The sequence below is a fragment of the Gymnoscopelus microlampas genome, assembly GCF_963454915.1.
Source record: "Gymnoscopelus microlampas genome assembly, chromosome: 17".
Taxonomy (NCBI): Eukaryota; Metazoa; Chordata; class Actinopteri; order Myctophiformes; family Myctophidae; genus Gymnoscopelus; species Gymnoscopelus microlampas.
Genome location: NC_139954.1, coordinates 26,546,008 through 26,566,589, shown reverse-complemented (window position 1 = coordinate 26,566,589; position 20,582 = coordinate 26,546,008). Strand labels below are relative to the sequence as shown.

The 20,582-nt window shown below is 42.7% G+C and overlaps 1 protein-coding gene across 2 annotated transcripts; it reads right to left on the bottom strand.

Annotated features, from left to right (window-relative positions):
- Positions 1 to 4,435: 4,435 nt before the first annotated feature.
- On the bottom strand, positions 4,436 to 19,816 carry etv5a (ETS variant transcription factor 5a). 2 transcript variants are annotated; one of them, XM_084085126.1, is made up of 13 exons: positions 19,654 to 19,816; positions 16,924 to 17,058; positions 16,174 to 16,270; positions 15,960 to 16,007; positions 15,183 to 15,233; positions 13,091 to 13,214; positions 12,621 to 12,890; positions 11,437 to 11,735; positions 9,514 to 9,576; positions 8,977 to 9,045; positions 8,414 to 8,583; positions 7,588 to 7,689; positions 4,436 to 7,072 (listed from the first exon to the last, which is right to left on the bottom strand). In XM_084085126.1, exons 2-13 carry the CDS (start codon positions 16,969 to 16,971, stop codon positions 6,842 to 6,844), a joined length of 1,572 nt encoding a protein of 523 aa, XP_083941252.1. In that variant the 5' UTR covers positions 16,972 to 17,058; positions 19,654 to 19,816; the 3' UTR covers positions 4,436 to 6,841. The 2 variants fall into 2 exon arrangements, with proteins under 2 accessions (XP_083941252.1, XP_083941253.1); XM_084085127.1 differs by having other exon boundaries at positions 16,174 to 16,267.
- Positions 19,817 to 20,582: the final 766 nt, after the last annotated feature.

Here is a 20,582-nt window from a genome sequence, read left to right as displayed (position 1 = left end):
GATCCATACACATGACCTATCAAAAGGTGTTTGATTGCAAGAAAAAAAACATATACCTAAACCAACTTAATGATTTTACAGAAAATTGCTACCATCTCACAGGGTAGACAGACTATCTCTGTGAGTCAAACAGTAGGCCTATCATACTTTCGAAAAGGACTTACTTTGACCTTCCATTTTCATTCTTCCATTGTCATACAGGGGCAGATTTAACGGTGCCATTTGCATCCTAACCATGTCAGAAGCATAAGGAGTGCTTGCATGTGCATGGTTGTAGTTGACCATGTCGGCAGAAGCATAAGGAGTGCTTGTATGTGCATGGTTGTAGTTGACCATGTCGGCAGAAGCATAAGGAGTGCTTGCATGTGCATGGCTGTAGTTGATCATCGGCATATACTTATATGGAACCGGACACCACATTTTCTTGACGATCCGAAATAGTCGTGAGGACTTTCAATTTGTGCAGTAGCACTTCTTAACACTAGATCACTAACGCATGGGTCACTTCTTAGACCCACTCTACTACTTTAAAGAATGCATAGGAAACAAACTTTTGCGAATAAAGAAGAAAATATATACGAAACAATAAACAGCAGTTAATATTTAGCCAAACGGTTCGTATAAAGTCTGATCGGCCTACATACACGGCACACCATTTGGTCGAGGTCTAAACTGAACTGTTGTTCCACGTGTGGTGGTGATGGATATGAGCATGGATATGAGGGTTAATATCACTTCCTGGTGAATCTGATCACCTGTCAATATGCAGCAGCCAATCACGTCATTTAAACCGAGTCAGTGGCGTAAAGTAACTTAAGTAAAGTACATTTACTTAAGTAAAATGGTTATGCATTTGTACTTTACTTGAGTATTTCCAATTTCCAATACTTTTACTTTTACAAATATTGTACTTACTCCACTACAATTATTTGTTACTAGTTACTTGGTAGATTTTGACACTCTTTTGACATGAAGAAAAGGTTTGAGAACCACCGTTCAAACCAAATGAAAACATAATTAAAAATGTTCTATTCAGTTCCGTCTACTCCCTGGTTGGTGCCATTTGAAAGATTGACAGTATTAGCCGTTATATATTTGATGAAACTCTAGTTGAGTTCTATCAACGCCATAATGTACTGACCTGTACCTCTGGGAAGCAACTTGTCCAGCTAACCAGTGTGATTGAACAGTTTAACCTAGAATTAATGTATTCTCGCCAACACAACACTGTGAGAATAGCATTACAACATCTTTCTTAGCATTTCAAATAACCACTCATTGACATATATAGGATATATCCTACTAGCCTAAACTACTGTAGGCTATCATTACATTTAGCCGGTTGGCTGTTAGCCCCATTTAGAACCTCTCCCTCCGCTATGTAGCTCCGAGATGAGGTCCTACGTGGCCCTGTGCCGTTTGGGTGAAAAATGTCCGCACATTTTCCAGTTAACATGTTTCTTACCCCTTTCTGCACATCGTATCCAAAAAGTAAAGGTTTTCTGAAATGCTCTCAGATGTTTGAAATTTTAACGTACCATAAAATCTATCCAACGAGTTGGAAAAAAGCGTTTAATTCGCCTCTCTCCTCAGCCGGTTACATGTTTTTAAGACATTGCGCAAGAGTTGCGCCCGTAGAGATAACATTACCGATTCCCCTACTGGTCAAATGTTGAATTGCATCTTCTAATGCAAAATATTATGGAACCGGCTGAGGAGAGAAGCGATTTAAATGCCTTTTTCAACTCGTTGGATATATTTTATTGTACGTTAAACTTTAAAACATCTGAGAGCATTTCAGAAAACCTTTACTTTTGGATACGATGTGCAGAAAGGGGTAAGAAACATGTAAAGTGGAAAATGTGCGGACATTTTTCACCCAAACGGCACAGACAAACGAGGAACCTCATCTCGGAGCTATACAGCGGAGGGTGAGGTTCCGATTGGAGCTAGTTGGCCGTTGGACACAATCATGTCCTCATCATTTACCGCCTCTAAAACAATTTAAGTTAAGAACCAATTAACATTTCTTGTTGTCATGATGTAACATTCAGCTAAGTTTAAAAGCTTTTATGTCAATCTGACAAAACTGTTTTGCGACAATAAGTGGCAAATAAATGGATGAATAAATAAACTCACTCAAGTTGAAGTGACCCCGTGGAGAATGAATGTTTCATCGTAGGTCAGGACGACCTAAGGGATAAACAGTGGTGGTGTAAAGTAACTAGTAGGCCTACACTTACTCAAGTAGGCCTACTGTACTTAAGTACATTCTCATTACTTCTTGAGGTTTTTTTTTTTTTTTTTTACTTTAATGGAATATTTCCAAATTTCAATACTTTATACTTACTCTCAGAGGCAAATATTGTACTTTTACTCCACTACAGTTATTTGAAAACTTTAGTTACTAGTTACTTTGTAGATTTAGATGTGTATTGCTAAACATACATTAACCACTTAAGCCCTACATAATTTTTGGCTGTTTTCAAAATATGTGTATACATTTTGAAAACTTGAAATGGGACATTCAGCATAATATACAGCTTGTAGATCTGCATGAAGCATCCCTTGTTTTTGGTTTAGGCCAGGGGTCTTCAAGGTGGGGTCCGGGGACCCCAAGGGGGTCCTTGAGGGAGTTCCAGGGGGTCCCCAGCTAAATGATATAGATAGTTATAGCCTATGAACCAAATGGACCCTTGGCTATGGGTCTGTAACTCAGACTCTGAGAGTGTACAACAAATACGGTTCCATTTGTACACTCTCTGAGTTAAATTAACATTGATTTTACAATATAAATTGGGGTCCCAAGTTGGGACGTGTTCTAGTTTTTTTTCGGAAGGTATACTCCCAACCAGAGATGCAAATGCCATTACATGGGGGTCCGTAGCCTAATGCATGTCAAACTGGGGGTCCTTGAAATTAAAATGGTTGAGAATCGCTGATAGAGCCGTAAAAATACCCACACTTTGCCCACACTTCCTACGGATACAATATTAGCTAGTTAGGTCTGAGCCGTTCGCTAATGGTGGCGTAGGAACATCATTCATCCACTGGAGGGCAGCCATGGTTCATTTATTAATACAAATAAAATATTATTGGAAAAACTAATGAAAATGGAAGTATGACTTTCATGCAATTAACCACATCATATGTACTGTAGTCTGAGGAAAGGGGTAATCTTGATTCAGGCAATAGATTTCCTACTTATTTTTTCAGAAATATTAATTTTGTTGCATGCTTTCTGTTTGCCTAAACGTCTAATTTTGTCTATGCCCTTCTTTCTCCCTCTATGTCTTTTGTAAGATGGAGGCTATAACACAAGAAACATGATGTTTTTCTGGTTAACAAAGATTTTTAGAAAAAGATTCAGGTTGGGGTCAGTTAGGATTTAGGATTAGGCAGCATTTGGGGTTTAGGTTTAGGGTTAGGGGGGTGCCAAGTGCTAGTTGAACTATACAAAGAAGCATTTGTCTGCTCTAACTGTGTGGTTTTACTGTGTGGATTTGGCTGTCAGGTCAGGGCCTCAAAGAGCATCTGTACCATACCAGTGTATCTGGGTAATGTACGCTTTACATGGCTGAACATTTCCCGCATTCTCTGCCTTCACACTGTAGGGAATTGTCCTACTAAAGGCACTATGTGCACTTCATATGAACTACATACTTTATTTCCTTTGGTGTTGGTCGTGTGACCTGTATTTATACAGGTCACACCAAAGGAAAATATGCAGTGGGTTATAACCCAGAAATCACAAAGCATAAATGTCAGATCCCATACCTTATGGGCACCTATGAGTATGAATTATTAATATGAAAAGTGTTGTTTTAACACAGCCTATGTGAGCTGTGTTTAGTCTTGAATTCCCAAGACTCTTCACAGAGACTCAATGCATACAAGGACTTACAGTATACAAGGACTTTATTAAATAAAGATCAGTTACGAGTGATGACACACACACACACACACACACACACACACACACACACACACACACACACACACACACACTCTCTATTTGGCCAGAACCAAGTATGTCAAATAAATAATGTTAAGTGTAAGCAATTATACATCTGTGAATTATATACTGTGTGTGTGTGTGTGTGTGTGTGTGTGTGTGTGTGTGTGTGTGTGTGTGTGTGTGTGTGTGTGTGTGTGTGTGTGTGTGTGTGTGTGTGTGTGTGTGTGTGTGTGTGTGTGTGTGTGTGTGTTTATTTATTTACGTATATAGTACATTTATGCTTACCTGGCATGCCATAGGATATTTATATATTCCTGTTCTAATGTAGGGATAAGTTAAAGAGTTAGATTCAGAGAAGTTCACTATTAGTTCCATGCTGGTGAATGTCACTTCATAACATTAAGTCATAAACAACCCAGAAACCCACTGAAGTAATGTTTATCGTTTTATTGTTGATCCACATTTGCTCCATGCTGTTGTATGATTATTAACTACACAGTAAAGTGAAGTCTCATTGGCTGATCAAGACCCCCTCCCCCCATATTCAGATAAAGCATGTACTCCAAACATATTTAAATATTCAACTGATGTTCCTTTTCACATATCTTCACCTGTATTGTCAAAGGTGCATTTGCTAAATTTGGAGATCTAAAAATGTATTTGAGCTTCTGTGTATCTGATATTTTCAATGAGGAAGAACATCTTAAGGCCTGCTCTAAATATACTGTACATTTATATGGTGCTGAAATACCCATGCTTGTACATTCTTAAATGTCAAACAGAGGTTAAAGTGGAGGTTATGCAAGGAGATGGAGAAAGTTCAACTACCTTGCTGGGGAAAAAATGGATATACATACTGATAAACATACAGTTACACCTTTGATTAATTTGGTTGAACTTAAGTGTTTGTGGGTGAAGGGGTAATTATAAACAAAGAAAATCATTAGTTTTAGAAAAGGCATGTGACTGGGGGAGGTCAAGAACAGTGACCGGCAGACCATCAGCTGACTGACTGCATGGCGGGAGGTGGTGGGGGAGAATATGACGAAACACGCCAAGACCGCCGTCAATGAAGCGTAAAGGACAGTTTATTGTACCCAGTACAGATGATCATAAACTCTGCAGTGTAGGAGACTGAAGCCTATACAAGTGGCAGACAGTATCTGTGGATTGGGCAAGATATTTCCTCACTGTGGCCTTTTCTGGAGCCCTATCATTTACAATGCAAACTTCACAGCCAAGATAATAACATCCTTTCATCCAAAACACAGTGGCCTCTTAAAGAAACAGTCTGCAGTAACAGCCATTACAGGGAACCAAATTGTTTTTAAAAGGTATGTTTGTTATAGGCAGAACTATACAGCTTATACATTAAAATCAAACAGATGCAGCCTTATAGCAAAAATATATACTTTATATAAGTTTGACTTTTTCCCCATTAAGAAAAACAACAGAACTTGAAGAGAGGAAAAAAATGCAGAGAACATCACAAATGTCTTCTTTGTCCAGAGAGAATAAAGCGATATGTTATTGGACACAGTCTTTATTTGAGTAACACCATGCAAAGGAAAGCAGAAGTCTTGTTGACAACCTGTGATTGGCAGAAAGGAGTCCAAGGACAACGGTGTCAAATTTCACCCTTCCTTTGTGCATGCAAAAAGTCCTGATGCTCCTGCCATCCTGGTGCATCAGAGGAACTAGTACACTGCCAAGGAAACATTAAGCACCCAGATAGAAATAAAAAAGGAACAATGCATGATCATACATAATAAATTCTTAGGCATGTATAAATCTTCCAAAGCTTCTGGGACAACATTGTCTTGTGTATCCCTTTTGAACAGTGGAGGCAGTGGAGTGATGAATTGGTTGTAGACTTCAGGCAATAAAGAAGGTAAGAGCTAATGAACAGGGCACTTGTGAATGTGTGTGTGTATATATATGTGTGTATATATATAGATATATATATATATATACATACAGTACACACACACAGTACATATATGGAGTGTGGCCCTCTATCTCGGGTGCAGTCAGGGAGGTGAAATGAATGCAATGGCTCAATCCCTCATGGGTCAGTCCAGCAGAGGGATAAGATGCTAGTCTGGATCAAAGTCCCAGTGCAGTGGCTAGGAGGAATTACATCTCCAAGTTCTAAACCAAATGGTAGAAAAGCTGGCATACAAAAAAAAATATGTTTACAGAAAGTAGCTCTGTGGGTTTTAAATATATTGTTTTTTGCAAATTAAAAGCCCTTTCACAGACCTTTTAGTTCAGAGATGGTTTCAGGGAAATAATGGGACCCCAAAAAAGGCAACTATAGAATAGTGCTGCATTCAGATTATCTTATCAGAATTAAAACTTTTTTCACCTCCGTTATTTGACTTGGTAAGAAACATGGATTGTCACAAAAATCTGAACTGCAACAACCCTTGCAGTCTTGCACACAGGGAGTGTCTGTCAGGTCCTTCTCAAAGTCATGTGGCCTCTGGCCTCGCTTCCTTTTGGTCTCCATAGTAACAGTAGCCCCTCGCCTTACTTTGGGGGTCAGTAAGGTGGGCAGAGCCACTGGAGTCCAATCTACCCTCATTCCTTTCACAACCCTCTTTCTCTCTCTCACTAGACGGTGCAGCAGAAAAGCTGACAGTTGGGTGCAGACGTTTTTCCTTGTTCATTCTTTAGCTGGGGAGTTTGGAGTTTGAAACTGTATGTGGGCAGTCCGAAGAGGAGAAGGAACCATGAGAGGGGAAGGGGCAGAGTATTTTCTTTTTTTGTCACAGGCTGCTCAGCAGTTCCAGCACTGGGTTTTAGAGTGGGTTTCTCAAGACCGTACATATGTTTCGTGTACTGTACGTGTGTGTACGTGTCAGCAATCCACTGTGCTTGTCAGTAGTTATAGCCATCTGTGAAAGGCAGGCCTGCCACGCACTGCTCACCGGCCTCAAGCAGGTAAGGAGTGGTGTCATCATAGTGGGTGAGGGGCAGCGTGTCATCGTCCACCCCCGGCAGGCTGTCTGGGTCAACCTTCAGGTTGGGCCTTTGGTTGTCTGGAAAGGCCATGGAGAACAGAGCCTCGGGATCGCACACAAACTTGTACACATACCGCTCACCAGCCACCTGAGGAGTGAAGTCATTGGGAGATGTTAACCAAGATTTTACTTAACTACAGAATTTTCAAATGCATCATTTTGAATGTTACGCAAACTGTTCAAAATTAAAAAAAAAAAGGTCTTCCCTGGTTCTAAGTTCTTGCCCACAGACAATTTAGGCATTTAGCAGATGCTCTTAATTCAGAGCGACTTAAAGCAAGCAAGGTAAACACAAGGTAATACATTACAATGGAATATTGATGATCTTAGACTTTGTTTAATTGGTTGAAACCTGAGGTGCCACGAGAGCTTACAGCACCCAGCCAATTAGAGACATTAATTCAGTGGAGTAGTAACTGCTGCCTGCATAGACCGACAGTGAAATCACAAGACCTTGCAGTTTTGGCATCCAAGGTTGTATTCAAATGTGTCCATTTCTGTTTTTATAGCTCCAGGCAGCATGTTGTTGCCAAGGAGAAATGAGAGGATGTGGGAAGGGGTTGGGCAGGGTAGAAGCCAAGAAAAGGGTGAACCTGCCTTTACCTTCTGCATAATGCCCTTCTCGTAGTAATAACGCAGTGAGCGGCTCAGCTTATCGTAGTTCATGGCCGGTCTGTTCTTCTGGATGCCCCAGCGACGAGCCACCTGAGACAATGCAGGACAATGCTTGGTTATTCCACATATTCCCCCAAAGAGCAGCAGTCTAAATAATATTATGGTTAACGTCTTGATTATGCTTAGAACTGGAAAGTATGACAGATTTCCCAAGAGAATATTGTTTAGATCACCCACCCTCAATATCACCGTTCAACCACACCAACATCCACATCACACCTGACTTGGATATATTTGACCTGATTAAACTAAAGTTTGGGCAGTTGGGTCTATGTTTGTACAGGGGACATTCGGTCCGAGCTATACTGGTGACATAGCCCAGTTGACTCATGTAGTTGTTTGAGCTGCTGGCGCACATGGCGCTATAATGGAAACAGGCTGCATTTAAATGACATGCTGCTCTGTCACCACTGTCCATCTCCATCTGTAGGCCCTTACACAACTGGTGCAATATTCGAGGCAAAAAAAGCCTCTGTCACCCATTCCACAAATTCCCCCAAAGAACAGCAGTCCTAAATAATATTATGATTAACGTCTTGATGATGGTTAGAACTGGAAAGTATGACAGATTTCCAAAGCAAATTCTCTGCCAGAAGGACGAGAGTGGTACACAGCAGAAATAGTAATACCTGGGTACTGCATAATGTTAATTTAACTCAGAGTGATAAAAGTGAGGGTAAGAGTCCACAACATCAACATTTATCGAGTCTAAACCGAGTTTAGACTATGTAGACTAGAGGATGTGAAGACTCACCTCTTCAGGCTCTATGAGTTTGAACTCCATGCCACGGCCAGTCCAGGCAATGAAGTGTCCATTGGCCGGGTCGTCCAGGAGGGTGACCAAGAACTGCCAGAGCTGTAAGGAGCCACGGCGCTGGTAAGGAGGGCCGTCACGATACACTGAAGGCTCCTGCTTTACTTTGCCTACAGGATTGGAGAGAAAGGGAGAAAGAGAGGGCGGGGGGTACCGAATGGGCAAGATGGATGGGGGAGATGGAGGAAAAAGTGAGGACAGAAAGAGGGAGGAGGAGAAAGAGACGAGTGTCAATGAGTGCTGCACTCCGTCACTGCCACAACGCTGTGAGACATTCCTGGCAGATGGTGGCTGTGAGGTGGGCCAGCTGCTTGTCCTTCAACTTCACTGCCATCACCAACCAAAGGCCTCTACTTTCTTACAGTGTGTACAAACAATAACTGTTAATTTTGATTAAAAAAAAACTTCTCCTTACTCAGCTAAACCTAAGCCACCCCCCTGCCCGTGGCCGTCTGTGGACAGTGAATTACATGGTCAACCACTTTTGATTTGTCCATTCTTACCTTCCAGCCTCTCAGGGACCACGCAGGTGTCATCATAGTATATGTGAGGTTCTCTGTCAAAGGAGAAGCCTGTCAATGAGATGGAAAAAAAGTTAAGGCGTGAGAAAGAGGCCTCCCCTTTTGATGTGGCGGCCAGTGGCCTCGGTCCACCTGAGGATCCAAACTGCCCACAAAGCAATATGGCTGGGCAGCTTTCCAGGAATGGAAAATTCTATTGTACTAAGCTCACGCAGGGCCAGGGCTGTGTGAAATGTACTGCACGTGCAGAACAGATTCACTTGCCCTTGAGATGTCATTTAAATGCTGCTGACCTATAGCGTTTAACCGGACAGGAGCCCTGTTTCCAAACCCACCCCAATGCAGCAGCATTCAGCAGCTCAATAAGTCACATTGTTTGGGTCACCAACAATAAGGTCTATGATAAATGTCTCGAGGCTTTAACAAATTATTAAGAGTAAGTGATCAAGCACACATGCATGTATTTATACATAAACCAGGCATGAAGAATGTACATCACAGACATGCACGCCTACTTACTTTCATGGTTGTTTTGGAAGAAGCCTCCTGCCCTCCCGAATGACGACTGACAGTTTGGCACTTCTGTAACACAAAGAACATGAGTACATGTTTAGATCACCCACCCTCAATATCATATCACCGTTCAACCACAACAACATCCACATCACACCTGACTTGACCCGATAAAACTAAAGTTTGGGCAGTTGGGTCTATGTTTGTACTGGGGACATTCGGTCCGAGCTATACTGGTCACATAGCTCAGTTGACTCATGCTATCGCATATGGCGCTATGGTGGAAACATGCGAGCTGCTCTACCTCACCACTGTCCATCTCCATCTGCAGGCCCTTACACAACTGGCGCTGACGCAATATCCGAGGCTTTAAAAAAAAATGTCTAGGCCACCCACTCGTGCACCCACACACACATCTGGGAGTGGACTTAGTCCAGATTGGAGTGCTCTGCACACCATGCAACATCAGTTGCATGTCCACCAATCCTCTCAATAGGATTATCACCGAGGTTGTTGTATTAAATCTCAATGACTATCAAGTTATGCCTGTCCCCCTAGGGGGGAGGTCAAGGCTCGCTTTCTGTTCTCTGTGTCACTGAAGCGCATTCTGTCCCCTCCACGACTTCCCCATTATTCTATTTCCTGTCCGCTGATAAGAAAGCCAGGGATCAATTTTTGAGTGACTGCTTGTTTGACTTCTTGTGCCCGCTTATCCTTAACCCATTTCAAAGTGGATTGTGGGAAACAATCTGTAGCTAGACATTAGAGCCGTACGCGTTTCCATGCATGTGGCTGCCACGGCGAGAGACACACACACACACACACACACACACACACACACACACACACACACAGAAATCAAAGACAGAGACAATCAGATGGGGACCAGCTTTTACCCACTCGTCATATGATTGTCTCGAACGGAAAAAAAGAAAAAAAGCATTTCACTAGTTGGCCACTATCATCGGGTCATCAGGGACAATGAAATATACCATGGTGCTAAACCACTACACAAGTACTTCTACCCTCCACCCAAAGACCCTAGCCCCAGGACACCGTGACGTAGACATTTAAAGGCTCTAAGAAGCTAAGAGGATTGTCATTACATCACTGGCCTGCCTGTCTGTTCTATACTACGATTTAAGACTATGAGAGCATGAACGTGTGGACAAAAGAGAAAAAGAGATAGGCTGCAGCAACAGAGTTACATGAAAGGAGGGTGGTGACGCAGCGGGGAGACAACAGCTGGGGTGTTGGGTCGTCAGGATCTAATAGCATCAGATGCCATCTCATGAAGCTTATATCATATTAAGCCTTTCTGTTCCGATTGCATAAGATAACTTTTCTCAGTTGTTGTTTAGCCTCTTTTCTATTAAATGTTAACAGTGTCCAGAACTTCCAAATTCCCAAGTCAAACTGTTCTACTGCAGTTCACTCTAAGCCCTCTGTGGCCAGTGGCCCAGATCTATTCCAGGTAAGCCCATTGAAGTTAGCTCCTCTGAACCTGGCTAGGTGACCCACTTACTTTTTGCCCTTGGAGACTTAAGCCAGGCTAAGACCCACTTTTTCCTTTACTTGTGTGACTAAGGAGGAATGATGCAGATGTGGCGATAGAGACAGACAGACAGAGGGAGAGAGAAAGTGCATATGCGCCTGCCTGGGACCCTGCAGTGCGCTAAAACTCACAGTCATGTGTCATTGCCCAGAACAAACAGGGCCGGGCACATTCCTCACCCTCTGGCCATTTTATTCTCACGCAGCCCTGGATACCAACTCTCATAGTCCACTTTGTCTGCTCCCAGACTATCTAAAACAACACAGAGTGATTGAGAGGTAATGCACTGATTCTGTCGAAAGGGCAGCAACCCATGAACCTCTGCTTTAGCTTAGCCTAACAAGTGCTCATCTCCCCCACTTATAACCACTCACCAGAATCAAAGCAGTAGTCCCGGGGCTCTTGCTTGATAGCCATGGGGTGGAAGGTGGCAGGAGGCTGCCCAGCATGTCGTCCGGGGTGGCCCATGGTGGGCACTCCTTGCTCTGCATATCGTGGGTCCAGCATCTCTTGTTTGAAGCCTTGGGGAGACACAGCAACCAAGGGCTCCGACATCTGCCGGTGGTACGGGGGCCGGCCATTACTGCTGGGGGGCTGGGGTATAAACTGGGAGCGTGCTTGGCTCTCTGCTGTGGGGAAAGGTAGACACGGCTCGGACATCTGCCGCTGGAACCTAAACGTTAGGAGATTGGGGGGACAGAGAAGGTGATTATGCCAAAAAGTATACAACATGAGGGGACACACTGCAACTGAGAATGTATAGAACCCCTGAACCTCTCTAGCCTGCCTGAACCAACAAAAGGGCATTGAACAATGTATAGCGCTTCTGAGCCTCTCTAACCTGCCCGAACCAACCAAAGGGCATTGGAGAATATATAGAGATAATGTAGCTTCTGAACCAGTCAGAGAACATTGGAGTTGGGAGCAGCCAAACAGGGACACTGCACATCAGACATTAAGACCATGTGTCGGATGACTATAAAAAGAGAATCTTGGCTCCATTCCAAGGAGATGGCTCCTAGGGTGTGAATGGCTGCCTGGTAGTGAAATGCCCAGTAAATGGCCACACAAATTAAGCAGTAGTGGAGGGTTGCAGTGTGCATGTGAGGGGGAAGAGAATGTGTCTTGGCTGGTTGAACACATTTTCATAATATCAGGTGCATCCAGACTGCATCCAAAACAGAAGCCTTCACCGTGCTAGCACACAGCACCGACCCATCACTCTTTGGTGGTCTGTAAACCCCTACACAGCCTGTCAACAGATGCTCATCTCCCCTTAAAGTCAGCAGTAGTGAAAAGGTCATCGGGCTGACATGGACCCGCCAAGTCAATAAGGTGGCATATGGACAGTGGTCCCCATAATGGAAACATGATGATGATATGAAGGAGTATATTTAGAGCAGTTAAATATTCTGGGTCATTAGATTATGTGTTGGTAAACGTGCTGGCTATTCAGAGGCTGGCAAACAGGAGATAGAAATCGTGGCTATTTTGGCAACATAGATATCTCAATGTTCTACCATGAGGTGGTTGGGGAGAAGTAAATTATGACCATTACCTGTGCTCAGGGCTGAAGGTGCTGGCATCTTGGCCAAGTGGTGTGCACGGCACGGCAAACGGTGGGCTCTGGCTGTGGAGTCGCTGGCTGTGATGTTGTACGTGCAGCGGACGTGGCCCCAGATTCTGATTTGTTACAGGGGGGTGAGGGGGAGGGGTCTGCTCGCTGAGAGGGTGTGTCCCTGCCGTGCCAGTCGGGCCACAAGGAGACACAGGCGTAGATGGGGGAGTCAATGGTTTGAACCCAGGAATGGGCTTCTTGTCATAGGCACTGTGAGGGAGGCAATGACAAACAAGTCAACATGAGGAAGTGATAGCATTCATTATTAAAGAGAATAGAGTGATAAAATGTGCTAATTGAAAGCTAGCTTTATCATATGTGACAAACTGTACAGTATAAGCAGTACATGGAATAAGCAAAAGCAAAAACTAGTACCATAATAAGCATAAGAGGTAAAAGGTCCAGCTCACCTGTAGCTGTAAAGGCACTTCTCTCCGTATGGCATGGGACTCCTGTCCTGGCGACAAGTTGAAAGCTCCTTGGAGGGAGTCAGCTCTCGTTTGATCTTGGCTGCTGGTGGGCCATGAAACATCACTGGAGCAGAGAGACAACACAGGGGAACACATTAGATATACTGCAGATATCACCTAACTGAAGACATAAACAGAAAACTCAATGCTTATCTTAAGCGCATTTTGCTCTGATGGATGGATAAATGGGTGTATGGACAGTGTCCTTGTATCCTCCCAACTGACAGAGCCACTTAGGATCTATGCATCATGGATTTTAATGATGGTTGACAGCAAGGTCTGGAAAGCCCCATCTATCCTCCATTGCTAGGTACCGTGATACTAACTGCACTATGCACACGCACGCCATCACAGCTCTCCCTTCTCTGATTCCCATTATGTGGAGACCAGTCAATACCCATGAATCAGTGTGGCCGTAATTCAATGATTGTGAATGATTTTCCTCCCTAGCGCTGTAACCATTAGACACTGGCTGGAGCTCTCCGAGTATCGGCTGCAGTTTCCGGGGCGCCACATAATGGCCAGGCAGAAACTGGATCCCTGGGCACAGAGGAGCGGGAGCCAAATAAATCACCCTGGGTGCTGATGGACCTCGAGAGAGCTAACAATGGGCACGTGAGCTCCCCTCTGTGTGCTGTGAAACCCTCTAGCCAGGGCAAAACTCCTCACAGAGAGGGGGTAAATGGAGGGGAGATTAGGCATCTTTTCCTTCTCTGGCTTGCCAGACAGGGGGTTCAGTTCATGGAGAGAGGGGCCCTGCATACTTGCTACTTACCCTGGCATTAGCTCGGCTGACACAGACGAGACATGCATGTGCACATGCATGCATGCATTTCACTTGTAAGGCAGGGATGTGATATACATAAATGCTAGAGGTTTCTGAACCACTCTGCGCTTCAACTTATGGAGGAAACAGGCAATGTTAAAAGGCTGGCCTAGGTACAGGCTGCCATATGATGCTCCGCTGACTGCAGTGGCTATACGGAACAGTGCTATGAGCTGAGCCTGGTGAATAGGCAGCTTGTGAGAAGGCTGGCCCCTTGCCTGGCCACAGGAGTCTCTGCCAACCACACACACAAACTCCTGAAAATGCAAGGTCAAGAACTATATAGTGCAGACACTTTATTGTGAACTGACAAAGCAGTCCCACAGCCTTCCATAGGCCTCGCTATACAAACTGGCATGTCAGAGAATTAACCTCAATAATATATTGCAGCACTTCTATGTTGGTGGTCAAATTGCAGCCCACTGCACCACCAGGACCAAACAGCAGCCCTGACAAAGACAGGCAGGCACCACACCCTGTCTCTGCCTCCTCCGCGTCAGACAAAAACATAAACAAACTCAGAGAATGACAGAGAGGAGGGGGAGAAGATCGTAAAATGCTCCATTGAACATAATTCAAATATTTTCCTTGGCTGCTGCCTAAAGGCTACATGCAGGGACAAACGGGCAGTGGTTCGGGGCAGAGTGCTTGCGCTGGGGAGTGGGGTTCTGAGAGAGTTCTGGGAATGTGGGCTTGGGTTTGAAATTGGGTAGTAGGCAGCCAACATGTATAGGCAATCTCTGGAGTGGCCCCACCCTCTGGAATCTAGCCTGCCTCCAGCTGCAGGGTCTGAGTGCAGGAAAGTGTGAAATCAGATTAGGGGCTTGGCTCATGTGATGCCCCATGCCAATCGGCTGATTAAACTCAAAATGGAAGAGGAGGGATGGGATGGATTTTACTTGAAGGAGAGAAAGATGTTTTGAAGGTGAGAAGTGGTGTTAGGCTTTGGTGATAATGAAAGTGTAATTAATAAAAGGTATTTTGAAGGACACTCAAGAAGACACTTATTGTGGTGTAAAATGTTTAAGTATAAATTCACTACCATGCCGAAGAAGATCCACAACATCTTAATCATTAATAGGCTTGGGGCAAGGATCCCATTTACAGAGTTTGTTGAGTAAACACACACACACACACACACGCACACACACGCACACGCACGCACACACTCTCCCTCTTAGGATATGCAAAAAGTCAGGTACTCACAGCTATCTGACTGGAAATCTGGGACAAACTGTTCGTCATCAGGCACCTGGGCTGTGGCGATACAGGAGAATGTCACACATGAGGAAAAAACAGACTGCTGGTCCACTGTGCCTGTCAATCTAACTATGACATTTTAAACAGAAAAAATAACCTCAATAGAAAAAATAATTGTGAGGGGGGAAATTGCTATCTCCTGGATTTAAAAATATATATTTTTCTTCCTGTAGAAATAATGAACCATTTGCTTCAGCATCAAAACGGTGTGAAAGGGGGATCAATAAGAAACAAAAACTTAAGTAAAATGGGCACTAGTGCATGGAGGAACAAAAGAAAAGAAAAACATTTCATATTTACAGGACTTTGTACTACTTGCCCCATTGATTGCACAGAAAACATGGACATTTCACATTCTCATCAGGTTACTTGTTAATCTGAGCACTTGCCTAACTTCATCTTAATCCTGAAAAATGTCTCAGTTAATCTTCAATCTCACCACTTCATTCAGAAACAGGGGATTAACAGTTAAGAGGTTCTTCCAAATATTAAATTGCCTTAACATCAGATCCAGACTTTTTGTTTTGAGGTGACTTTTTGGCAGCCTGCACAACCATATTCCAAATGAAACTTTTTGCGGAGGACAAAAGAAATCCAGGGCTCAAAACTGAATCTCTAACAGATTGAATCTAACCGGGAGAAACTATATCTGAGCCATGCCTTGGGGCAGAGCAACAGAAAACAACAGCGGAAATTAAAAGAATAAATGTATTAGAAACCTACCTTCTGCAATCCAGATTTCTTGCAGCCGACTGAGGTCTTGAAAGAGTTCTGGAAGAACACCAAGACAAAAGAAAACTTGCAGTTTTAACACAACTTACACTATACAACTACTGGTATACACTTACACTATACAATCGTAATGACAATGTTATTAAGCTGTGTTATATTTACTATCACAGTACTGGGAATGAGCCATTAGCAATCCCTGAATTACCTTCTGTTTCCTGGGAGAGCTCTGTGTCCACAAACTTCCTTTTCCTGTCGGTGAGAGGCCTGCTGTAAGATGAGTCCTCTACGTGAGACTTCCGCTGCTGGGTGAGATAAGGTGGTGTAAATATGTCAGCGATACCTGGTCCAGTTCAAAGCACTGCCTCAAGACACGACATCACATCCAAAGGTCATCGAGGAAAACAAGTCTTGAAAGAGGTCTACTGTACATACAGAGATCACTCTGAATGCATGCATTTGTGAGCTAGATTTATTCTGTGATGACAGTGCTCAGTCTATAACACTGTTTCCCAAACACTGGGTCAGGACCCATTTGTGGGTCGCAGACACATTTTTATGGGTAAATATCCCTTTATTTTTTGTTTGCTACATTTTGTTTTTAATTATTATTATTTCAAAACAAAAAAAATAAATCCAAAGAAATGCACATTTTTTCATGAAGTAGGAACAAATTGAAAAGAATTTCAAGAAATTCCATAAATCTGAAAACAAATGTTTAAGAAGTACTGAAAATAGCCAATCTACAAGTTCACACGACAAGTTGTAAGCTTGTAGATCTACTATTTTCACTAGCTTGGGTCCTAGGTAGACATCGAATTAATTTTTTGGATCTCGAGCTAAAAGGTTTGGGAACCACTGGTCTAAGCAGTCTATATGTAGCCTAATGTTGCCATCTTGATGTGATGCATGTATATGGATATCAGCATTGTTGGGATTGGCGTGTGTGTCCACTTACATTGGGTGGGACCATAAATGGGACTTGCTGGTCATAGAATCCGTCCATGTTATCTGGGGCTTTGGGGGTTCCCCGTTGGGGGAGGGTTTTCGCTTTAAAGCGACAGCACTGTGGTCACTTTCTGGATCCGTTCAACTGGGGACAAAAGGTAAGATGGAGAAGTAAATCACAAGTGTCCCAACAACACTAAAATGTCCACTTGATGTCCCATGCAAGATAAGCACGACTGCACAATTATTTTTGTGTGTGGATGAACTGTGGAACCAGAGGATCCCCCCCCCTCCCCATTTTTTGGTTTGTTTTGTTAAGGTTATGTCTGTCTTTTGTTGTTTGTGTTTTTTTTTATCAATTTAAAAAAAATATATATATAAAAACATGTCTTTGTATTTTCTCATTGGAATAAATTGTGGTTTCCTACCCTGTGCACACATGGGGCTTAAGGCCTGCATCTTGCCTCTTGGCTTTTATTGCAACAACAAACAGCTCATTTAACTGAACCATGCTGGTATAGACAAGGCTTTGGTGTAAATACACCGCCATTAAGTGACGCACACGTTACGTTACCATGTTACATAAGCACACCCCAGCCATCTGTGCTTATTCACATTAATCGTCTTGGAAAGCAGCAGAGTCCCATTATTTTGAGACATAGCCTTGTGTGTCTCATGTTGTTCGGCATGCTATGTAACATTGTGATAGTAACGAGGCCAGACAAATACTAAAATGTCTCTCTCACACACACACACACACACACACACACACACACACACACACACACACACACACACACAAAACATCTTAAGGTATTACACTGCTTTTAAATGACCCTTCCTTTGATTAGGTTTGAGTACTAATCAGAGTTGCCATGTACGCTTATTATAAACGACTTTGGGCTTGTTTTTCTGTTAAGTTGCTTGTAAATATTGGTAGTTTGCGGGTTGTGTTTTTTTGGGCTCGTTTCTACAGTGTAGTTGATTATTTGGGCTTGTTTCCTAATGTTCTTTAATCCAGTGGTTCTCAAACATTTTCATGGCAAGGACCCCTAAATGAATATGTATTTTTCTGCGCATCTGAAACTATGTTATGCTAGGGATTTGTATGGAAATGTTTAAACAATGTTCCAAAATTACCATATTTTTTCTCCAAGATTATTATTTTCTTTTTCTTTTTTTGGAAAATGGCAGATCAAGCTTGTAGATCGGCTATTTTTTTCAAATAGCCGCCGTAGCCTAGTAGTCTCTTCTTTTGGGCTTGTTTTCATAGACCTGGTTGCGTGTTTCTCTCGCAGAACCTGGCAACACTGCTTGATATGACTCACTACTACACACACTTTAGCTAGACTCTCTGCTCTTAATGGACGACGAATAGCGGGACAATCATGATTATTACAATGTAAACTTAATACATCCATTATTCAACAACTCACGGAAAATACCTGTGCGTAAAACCCGCGCTTGTGAGCTCGTTTGGCGAACTGTTGGTCTTTAGGGCACAGATTTCAAATATATATATATTGAGGAGTTTCAAACAGCTTTTCTATGTCACTAAAAGCCAATAAAGGGCATATTATCAGCTGCTTTATTAACGTGTAGTCTTAAAATGTCCCAAACCAACCCCATGTAAACACAGTAGGTTACAACAGTATAGACGCCCGCAGTTATTTCAGAAGATGGAAAATCTACCATAAAAGGAAATTTAGAAAAAGTAGAAATGGCTTGAACTGTATAGGGTTACAGCTCAAAATCCTGAGCTGTAAAGCAATCCATAATTGTAGACTCTGTTTAGTGTTTAGGCTCGTTTTGCCGAACTTTTGGCTTTACAATTCATTCTCCCAAAGTTTGCGTTTCACTTTAAGCAGAAGCAGATGATGGGCATCGTTGCCAGGTTTGGTAAGAGAAATAAGCAACCAGGTCTAGGGAAACAAGCCCAAAAGAAGCAACATGAGAACTTTAAAACTATTATGCATCAGCTATTTGAAATTAGCCGATCTACGAACTCACAACGCGTCGCCTTGTGAGCTTGTAGATCTGCCATTTAAAAAAAACTCTTGCATTAAAATGTGAAATATTTGTTTTAAACATTCTAACACAAATGCTCCCTGGGCACAAAACATTTTCATGAAAATGTTTGAGAACGACTGTTTTTTTTTTTTAAATTGGAAGCAAGCCTAAATAAGCAAGTACACTTTAGACATAAGCCAGTATTTACAAGCAACTTTAAAGAAAAACAAGCCCAAAGTCGCCTATAATAAGCAGACAGGGCAACCCTGGACGATGGGGCCGCCACTGGGGGATGAAGATCCCCCCCCCCCCCCCCCCCACCCTCCCTCCCTTCACGGACTCTTGTTTTTCTCAATGAAGTGAAACTCGATCCCTGAGGAACACAAGATGAGAAGAAAAAAAAAACACTGACTGACCCCCTCCATTCATAAAATAACAAACAGTCACCAGACCAGACCGCTGATAACCCAAAGCTGATATCAAGAGAGATAACACATATATGCTGCAACTAATACTATGCTGTGCTTTAAACATAAGTTCTGCTCGTATTCTTACTTACATAATAAAGCCCATAGAAAATGGTTGCCAAAGTAAATATTACTAGAGGAAGATGGCGTTGGGATTTTCTTTGGTTAAAAAAAAAAACTCACAATCGGTGGCATTCAGAAATATGTATCACTTTGTCTTGTCAAAACACTTACTGATTAAGTATTGCAGCTTATAGACTTACCTTATTTTATGTAATATCCCCGTCCCGTGTTAAAATGATACCGTTGAAAATATCCACGCAAAATGTGCGCCGTTGGCCGTATGTGTGTGTCTCTGCACGGATAACACTGTGCGCAACCCCTTCGACTCACACAACTGGACTGAGCTTTTCGTTAATGGACCGCTCGCTTTTCCCCTGGGCTCCAGTGTGAACGCAGTCACCGGGGTTGCCATGTCCGGTTATTATAAGTGATGTTTCTGTAAAGTTGCTTGTAAACTATTGGTGGTTGCGGTTTTTGGGGCTTGTTTCTAAAGTGTCGTTGCTTATTTGGGCTTGTTTCCTAATATCGTTTAAACCAGTGGTTCTCAAACATTTTCATGTCAAGGACCCCCAAATTAATATATATTTGTAGACCCAACCCTCTGAAAATATTTTGTGCCAGAAGACCCCATACAAGATTTTTTGGATTTGAAAATATTCCTAAATGTTCACTTTTTCCCGAAGAGTTTTCTTTGAAAATAGCATATCTACAAGCCTATTTTCAAATAGCCAATGTATATAGGGTAGAGTGCTCATGTGTCTTCATTTGGGCTTGTTTTTTTTCATAGACCTGGCTGCTTATTTCTCTCACAACATATGGCAACGCTGACAGTCACATGCTCTGATTGGTTCAATCACAGTGTCCTTCAAAGTGAGAAGCCAATGGCTCATCTGGAGGTAATGAATTATGCATGAGATGTCCTTGGACCAATCACAGAGTGACTCTGGCCTATTTTTATGAATGGTTGGATTTCATTCACATTTCTTTTTTTTTTCAGCCATCCCTGCCGATAGCTTTTAAAGGGCCAGTTACATAGGAATTACAAATGCCACATGGTACAGAAAGGTTACTTACTCAACATTTCTGTGAATCTGTGATCACGCGGATAGCATAGCCTACTGTTAAAAGG

Bases quoted from the DNA above. Each gene is read 5' to 3' on its own strand.
- etv5a (XM_084085126.1), bottom strand. From the start codon at position 16,971: ATGGACGGATTCTATGACCAGCAAGTCCCATTTATGGTCCCACCCAAT. The intron at 16,271-16,923 runs GTAAGTGGACAC...TATCTCACCCAG, and splicing joins CATTTATGGTCCCACCCAAT to CAGCGGAAGTCTCACGTAGA. The intron at 9,577-11,436 runs GTGAGTGGTTAT...TTTGTGTTACAG, and splicing joins GGACTACTGCTTTGATTCTG to AAGTGCCAAACTGTCAGTCG.